We start from the raw sequence: 8,502 nt of genomic DNA on the forward strand, positions 1-8,502 counted from the left end.
GAGAAATATGTGGAATATTTATTTAATTTGCTTTCCCACTCTGCTATATGCAGCCAGACATTCTGAAATCTCAAAAGTTTTGTTGGAAAATAAATGTTTGTTGCTTATTTTATGTGTTAGCAAGAGTTGCCTGCCTGCCATGTGCTTGGGAATTTCCTTTGGCTTTTTCTGTTATGTGAATACATCCCCATTAATTTAAACAGGCACTTTGTTTGGAGAGATTTACTCTTTGCATTCTCATAGTTACTCGCCATTATACATTTTCAGTTAACTGTGCTAGGCTATCTGATGGAAGATTTCTGTTGGATGAGAAAAAGTATCAGGGAGTTTTATTTCTCATAAGCTAGTCCTTTTGTAAGTTTTATATGCCCTGGCAGGCCTTAGCTTGGACCATTCACATCTTCTTCCATCTCATGTATGATTAACATTATCATGTTTTTTCCCCTCCCTTCTTTGTGCTTCATTCTTTGGCTATGAATAAGATGTGTTTTCCTCTTTCTAAGACTATATGGATTCTTCTATCATGCTCGCTAAGTACCGAGGTGCTTCCATCTTCATTTCCCTAGTTTACAATTATTTGGAATTTTAGCTTCTGTCTACAACTTATTGGCACAAATTATAATTTCTAATAACTGAATACCAACAAAAGGAAGCTGCGGTCAGTCCAGACAACACAATGTTAGTTTTTCTGAGTCACTTCCGGAGTCTGCTCTGTACATGCTTATGAAATGCACCTTCAGTCTTTTAGCACTTCCTGCTGTTTCCCTTTCCCTTTCCTCTTCATTTCTTATAAATATCTGAGCTTGTAGTGAACTGTCTTTATCTTTTCCCTGCTTGCGTCAGCTATACCATTCTTTCTATCGCGCACCTCTTTTATTTAAGTTCTTAATTTTCTTTTTAAAAACTTAAACGTTCTACACATGCTTTTCTTTTCTTATGCTTCTTCCTAGTTCAGGCAATCACAATGGGTGTATTTTTCCTTTCTTCAAAGATTGGGCATTTTCTTTAGAATATACAGATTTTTTAAGCTGCATAGTTACTTTGTTGTTCTTACGTAGTAATTACAATATGGAGAGGTTGCATATCAAACTAACCAGTTGCTCCTGCTCCTATTTTCCATGCACCTCATGTTTCTTGTTATTTAACCTAATGTTAAAAATGCAGATGCACAACACGAAGCGTTAGACTCTTTTATGAAACGAGGTGTAAGCTTCAACGCATGACACGTAAGCCTCATGAGTCGACTGTTGTTTGGATGGAGGGTAGAGAAGAGTAAGAGAAGAAAAGTGGTCACTTAACTCCATTTGGGAGTTCTTATTTTATTTTATTTTATTTTTTGGAGAGAGGTAATGGACGGTAGGGAGGGAAATTTTACATAAAAACATGTTCCTTTTGTTCCCTCCCAAATTGGGGTGTAGAGGGGAAGAGAATTAATCATAAGAGGTCTAGTTTTTGGCCTTCTGTCCTTGTGGATCAATGGCTGATATTTGATGATGAACCCTTCTTTTTCGCTTCCCTTCCCTTTATTAGAATCCCAAACATGGTGAATCTCTTTATTAGAATCCCCAAACATGGTGAAGTAAGTTTCCATTACCCTTACTAAACTCCCAAACAAGATATTATATTTTCTCACTTCTTCTTTATCTTCTATTCCTCTATTTTATCTTTCCTTTCCTTCCCCTAGTAAACTCCCAAACAAAGTTAAGTATATTTAATTAAAATTTATAAATATTATAAACATACAATATATTGTGGTATACAAATAGACACATTCACGTCTTGATTAGTAAATATAAATTAAATATGCTTAAGAGATGTAAATCATAATAAACTAAACTACATATGTTAAATATAAATATTTCTTATAGTCACATGATCATATTGAAGAAACATGATCTAAAGTTAAATTGTCTTAAAACCAAGATCACCTGCTACATGGATTCAAAACTCCAGATAGAAATAGACTAGGAACTAGGCACACTTCCAAAAAAAGAGAAAAATACCAAATTCTACATATGAATATAAAAACTATCCTAACACACGAAGGAAAAAAAAACCCTAAATTGTTGAGTAAAAGTTGAAGAAGATGATTATGTTGGCTTTTAATTTCAATAAAAGGAAAAAACATCTTGGAACTGAGGAAAAGAAAATGAAGAACTTGGGCATTTTAAGTTTAGTTAAAAATCTTTTTATATCCTTCCATCTTGTCTAAAGCCCTGCAACTCAGCAAAAATAAAAAAAATAAGAAGCCCTTCATGAAGCGCTAAGCACATATTTTAGTTATGATTTAAGTGATGAGGCGTATGTTTCAAGGGATGGATATCTCCTCCTTTGAGTTTCAAAGCGATTATCCTTTGAACAGCTTTTATGCGAGTTTCAAAACTGAGTTTTGAGAAGCTTTTCCAAATGCTGAATTGACCCATTGTTTTTACCCTTTGGGTAGAAAATGGTTTTTCCCTTGTCGATGTTATTCGATCACTGTTGTTATCAAGCAGGTAACTTCCTCATGCTGCAAACAATACTAGTTCTACATGAAGTGCCAAACACCCGAAGTTTTCTGATTTGTCTCATATTTAAGCAAGCAAACAATTCAAAAATCTGCATTACGTTCCAAGAAGCTATATCCATGGAGTTATGCGGTAATAGCTCTTAGTCATCTGACAAGCTGATTTCAGATGTTCGGTGCTCTTTTTACTACAGAGTTATAGTGGCGATAGCTCTCAGTCATCTGGCGTGCTGATTCCAGTAAAATTGCTTTGTCCTCACCGTGAGACTGGTAAACTGTTTACTCTTTAGTTTGTTTTCTTCTTTACATTATCTCGTTTGAGAAGTATCTTGTTGACTATTTTCCCTTATCTACTCTTGCTTGATTTGCATCTTAGGCTCGAATTTGTATTACTGAAACCTATACCTTCCCTCTTTTAATCTCTCACTTTATAATAAAACGTTGGAGGTTTCTTGTTGGTTCCACAACCTTACAAGCATAAAGTATATGACCAGTAAGGTAGATCTCAATACTAGCTGGTATTAAGGATTCAGGATCTTTCGCAAGCCCCTATTTTTCTCATCACAGTTTCCTTATGCTAGAATTCAGACGCTATAATGTGCTGGGCCTTGTCCTTGACTTTACAATTAATTTAGCGTGCTAGGGACACTGGATTTGAAATGTGACCAAACCTGTCAAAGATTCTTCTGTTTTGTACCCGATCCAATTTTAATGGAAAAGGCATGATGATGGTGGTGGTGATGGTGGTGATAATGATGGTGGTGGTGGTGGTGGTGATCTCTGCTTTTGCCCTGGAGGCTTCTGAATCTCAATTTGGGAATAGTCTATATGTGTATGAGTCCAGGTCGATGAATCTGGAGGAATGGGCTTAGCAAGTTTCTGGTCTAAAGTGCAAAAAGGCTTGAGGATAACATTCCCTTGCCAACAGGAGTGGGTGATAGGAATAGTGCTTTCTTGAATTCAAAGTCTGGCTTTTTATGAATCTAAAGTAAGCGCTCACATATCTTTCTTTCGATCTTTTGGACTCAGCAAACTTTGAACCGTTCCTCATTAAACTGAGGCACACACTTACACTTTTGTTTAGGTTGAAATGGACAGTTTCAGATTGGGTTTGTAGTATCCAAACTGAAATCCGGTATTGCTTTCCAGCTTGGGCTTTCAACAGGAGTGGGTGATAGTTTATTTAGGTACATGAAAATTGTCAAAACCAATACTTTCTGTTCATCTTTTTATTGCCATTTCTTGTGAATCTGCAGGGTTTTTACCTTGAAATACTAAACTCACGCTAGTTGCAACATCAAATTTTGATTTTAGACTCTTGTCAATTTGATAACAGTGAATACTACCATTTATTTTACTAGAAGATTCTTTATAGAGCAATTGTTCACATACATTATATTATGTGTGGCACACTTTCTTCATATTTGCTGTCGGGTTCTCGTTCAAAAAAGGGTCAAAGCTGAAAGCAGTCTGATGAGGTTTTGCATTCAATTTATAAATTCAAACCTGATAATGTCTTAGCGCCTGAATGAGGTTCTTGGATTTAGGTTATTCATAAACATTAAGATAACTTGTGCATGCAAGAATACCTATAGGCCAGATATGATCTCTTACTGTGTCCATCAATAGCTGATCGAAAGGAAAATATTTACACTCTTCCTAGGTCTATTGACATTAGTAATTGCTTAAAGATGAAAGATCATGGATAACACCCCTTCTCTTTCGGAAATATGTTCAGAGGATTTTCCTTTAACGTTCACCAAATGTATCTGCTTTTCCAAAATGCCAAGTTTCTGTTTGACATGTATCCCATCAAATTTTGAGTCATATCACAAATTTAGAAGATTGTTGGTAATTGCTTCAATCACTGCAATTGCTCGTCAGAAACCAGTTTATTTCCAGTTGGGAACTCTTCAGTGTCACAATAAGCTCAAAGCAAATATTATTTACATTTAACAAAAATAAAAAGAATTGAAGCAATCTTATCTGTGTTTGTCTCAGGTATGACTGAACTTAAATAACCTTCAGTCTATCTATCATCACTTTGATGCCACAGTAAAGTGGTAGTTCTAGTTGCCGCTTCAATTGCTTGTCTCAGCTTTCGGTTCCAATCCATCAAATGTCTTCTTCACAAGAATTAACTCGTTTATAACATCTCCCATCTCTATTCTCTCATTCGGAGATGCTTGAGAACACAGAAGACCAATTCTGAAAATTGAGAGCACGCCCTCATGAATCAGTTCTTGTTCAGTTGTGTTTAATGCGGCATAATTGCCCCTTACATCTTTGACTATTCGCTCGACAGATGGATCTATTATGTCTAAGAGTTGATCAGGATATGCCATTTCCACATATTTATGAAGGTTTAAATCGTTTTGAAACATCTTATCAGTAGGTCTCTTTCCAGTAAACGTTTCAAGCAGTAGCACTCCGAAACTGTAGACATCCCCTTGCGTGCTGGCAGTGCCTCCCATCCCATATTCTACGATATAAATGTTTACTGGTAGTTAGTTTTCCTTGAATATTTCTTTGTTGCAAATAAAAGAGTTAGGCTTTATCTTTCAGCAATACATTTAAGTAAATAGTTTTCATAACCAGGTGATAAAAACTCTCTGTTTTGATGAAGATTGAATGTTCATTTGTCAGGTGTTGACTGCATGCATGAGCGGTTATTATAATTCTATGGGCTTAAAAGGAATTTAGTTTCAAGCTTTTTGTATGAATGTATTACCAGAAAATAAAAAGTGAGTTCAATAATTCATACCTGGAGGTATATATCCAATGGACCCTTTGAGTCCGATAGTACTGTTTGTTTCTGAAGACGAACTGATTGTTCTATGCAGAAACCTTGATAAACCGAAGTCACATACTCGGGCAGTCATGTCATAGCCAAGGAGAACATTGCTCGGCTTCAGATCACAGTGCACAATCGGTGTTTGACACTGGTGATGAAGGTAATCCAGCGCCAAGGCAACATCTACTACTATGTTCAATCTCTGAACAAGGCTCAAATGTTTGGAGTTTGTGCCGTGACTCCCTTCATTGAGCTCTGCTTGTGGATGCAGCAAGTCATCCAAACTCCCATTTGGCATGTACTCGAAGATCAAAGCTTTGAAGTCATTGCCATTGTGATCAATGCTTGAACAGATGGTGACAATGTTGATGAGATTGCGGTGCCTAATAACCCTCAATGAATCACATTCAGCCATGAAACTCTTATAAGCTCCTTGTTGCTCAAGGTTGAGGACCTTAATAGCTACAACCTGATTTGGGTCAGAATCCATGACTCCCTTGTACACAGATCCGAAACTTCCTGCACCGATGAGACTGGATGCTGAGAATCCAGCAGTTGCTTTCTGTATTTCTGCGTAAGAAATTTGGAGGAACGACTCCTTCAAAGAAGGGTTTGGAGGATTTGGTTTCATTCCTCGCCTTCGAATGTAATAAGCTGCACATAATAAAATTGCCAGTGTGCAAGCTACAACAACAGGAATGATAACTTTGTGATGTGATGATCTATGAGTCGCTCCATCAACAGCGTCACATTGCTGCAGATGGAACTGAGGATCACCCCCACACAGCTTGTTATTTCCTGTGACTGATAAAGCGCTTGCATTTCGAAAGACTCCCTGATCTGGCAAAGGACCTTGGAAATCATTGAATGACAAATTCAGATTATGCAGAAGTCGAAATCCCCCAAGGAATTCTGGAATTGGACCAGATAAGTTGTTGTGTGAGAGATCAAGCTCTTCTATTCCCGCCAATCTGCTGAGCGCCAATGGAATGTTTCCTTCGAAGTAATTTCCCTGCATAAAAAGGCGTCCTAAAAGCTGACATGCACCAAGAGAGCTGGGAATTTCTCCAGACAATCTATTTTCGGAAACATCAAGAGCTACGAGATTGATCAAGCTGTCAATTTGCATCGGTAATGATCCTGTCAGCAAGTTGGACGACAAATTGAGGCCCTGTGTTAGCGAATGAAGCTTGCTGATTGCTGTTCCAGGTATTGTACCGTTGAGCTTGTTTCTTGAAAGGTCTAAAAGGCTCAAACTTGATAAATTTTCAATGGCCATGGGTACACTTCCTTCGAATCTGTTATCATTCAATACAAGTTCGTTTAGCTCGGTGAGATTGCCAATGGAGTTTGGAACTAGGCCTCGGAGCCGGTTTTGATGCAAGTGCAACAGTTGTAAGTTTTGAAGCATTCCTATTTCACTAGGAACTGTGCCCGTAAGAAGATTACCAGACATGTCGAATACGGCAAGCTGTCGGTACCTGCCGATCCCGCTGGAATTTCTCCAGGATATTTTATTTTCCGACATCGGTCAGCACGTAGCGTCATCATTATTGTTTGCCAACTCGGAATCGGGAAGATACTCTCGGAGTCTTTTTGAGTCAAGTAGAGAACACTTAAACCGCTGCAATTAGACAAGGAGGTGAGAAAATCCCAGTCATCGGCCTCGTTGGCCTCGAGCTGATTCTGACCAACCTGAAACGCAGTCAACTCCCGCAAGGACCCCAGGTTTTTAGGGATCGTCCCGCTGAACATGTTGCCGTCGAGCATAAACTGCTGCAGACGCGAAGCATTGGGCAGCGACGAAGGGATCCGGCCGCTGAGCCCGTTGAAGAAAGCATAGAAGTTTTGGAGGTTCGGAAGAGTGACACCCAGATCCTGAGGGAGCTTCCCAGTGAGAGAATTGTTCCCGACGTGGAAATAGAATATTGAGGATACGTTGAAGAGGGAATCAGGAATTTCGCCGGTCAAATTGTTCACCGCAACATCGAAGTACGTCAAGCTCGAGAGCTTCCCAAGCTCGTCGGGTATTCGCCCTCGTAGGCTGTTCTGATACAAGCCGAGGAAAGCTAGCGACGAGAGATTCCCGAGTGATGGAGGGATGGTGCCAACAAGATAGTTTCCCTCCAGGAAAAGCGCGTATAGATTTTGAAGCGAGCCGAAGGATTCGGGGATGGTTCCCGTGAGCTGATTGAACTGTAAGTTAATCACGCCCAGCTTTGCGCACTGGCTGAAATTGGCGGGGATCTGCCGGCGAGGTTGTTTCTTTTTAGAAGCAGGGAGATGAGACCCGAGCAGCGAGCGAGAGAAGGCGCGGATATTTCGCCGCGCAAGGTGTTTGACGGATGTCGAAGGTACTGCCCAGTCTAGAGAGGCGCCGGAATCGATGGATTTCGCCCAGTGAAGAAAGTTGTTCGTGAGGTTGAGGTTCGAGGTGGGTGAGGTTCGCTACAGTTTGGTGATATTAGCCCGTCAGGTTCATCCGAGGCAGGGACAACTCAGTTACTCGAGTCGGGTGTTGGCGCGTCGCCTGCAGAGAACGCCGGCCCAGCTGCAGAAATGGGGAGCAGAGCTCGTCGGGCTCCACGAGCGGAGAGAGCCCGAAGGGTCGCTGGAGACCTGAGCCTTGAAGGCGAGCAATGCGTCTCTGTCGGTGGCTTCTGATTCAGCGTCGTGAATCAGCAGCAGAAGGGAGAGCAGCGAGGAGACGAGGAGCTTTGAGATTTCTGGTGGCATCCTAGTTCCTCTAGTAGCCGCTTCTCTTCACGAACAATTTGCTCGAAGATGCCAATCCTCAGTTTACCTGCTCGAGCCTCGTGAATTATTGATGATGATAATAATATCAAGGTCGTGGGTGAGCGAAGCCGATGGGGTGGGGGTCATTGCAACAACTTGGGCATTTAACAAACTTGTTCTCTAGTGGAATTAATTTTTAAAACAGCCGTGATCCAAACTGTATGTGATTGCTGACCTTTTTAAGGTTTGGTAGATGAATTTTTCAAACTCTCGCAGCTCCTTTTCGAGGTACTGTACCTTGTGTTAGTTTATGTCCTTTTTATAGCTTTATAATGCAATAGAAAAAAATCACTTTTTCAACCTTAGTCTTCTATTATGATTGTATTTGCGTAAATGAGAGGCAACAATCAGCGCGCGTCACTGAGAATATGATGCTAGCTTATTACATAATAGTCGATCAGAATTG

General features: G+C 40.0%; 1 protein-coding gene and 1 long non-coding RNA gene across 4 annotated transcripts; one reads left to right on the forward strand and one right to left on the reverse strand.

Annotated features, from left to right (window-relative positions):
- Positions 7–5,481, forward strand: LOC109831643. Of its 3 annotated transcripts, XR_002244492.1 has the most exons (4): positions 2,789–3,494; positions 3,591–3,693; positions 5,153–5,250; positions 5,350–5,481. It is a non-coding gene; the product is annotated as an uncharacterized LOC109831643 (long non-coding RNA). The 3 variants fall into 3 exon arrangements; XR_002244493.1 differs by lacking the exons at positions 2,789–3,494; positions 3,591–3,693 and adding an exon at positions 7–2,776; XR_002244491.1 differs by having other exon boundaries at positions 2,789–3,693.
- LOC109831642 (receptor kinase-like protein Xa21) lies at positions 4,371–6,818 on the reverse strand. Its single transcript, XM_020399005.1, has 2 exons — positions 5,271–6,818; positions 4,371–4,988 (listed from the first exon to the last, which is right to left on the reverse strand). Exons 1-2 carry the CDS (start codon positions 6,754–6,756, stop codon positions 4,588–4,590), a joined length of 1,887 nt encoding a protein of 628 aa, XP_020254594.1. The 5' UTR covers positions 6,757–6,818; the 3' UTR covers positions 4,371–4,587.

The sequence above is a fragment of the Asparagus officinalis genome, chromosome 2 (assembly GCF_001876935.1).
Source record: "Asparagus officinalis chromosome 2, Aspof.V1, whole genome shotgun sequence".
Classification (NCBI taxonomy): domain Eukaryota; kingdom Viridiplantae; phylum Streptophyta; class Magnoliopsida; order Asparagales; family Asparagaceae; genus Asparagus; species Asparagus officinalis.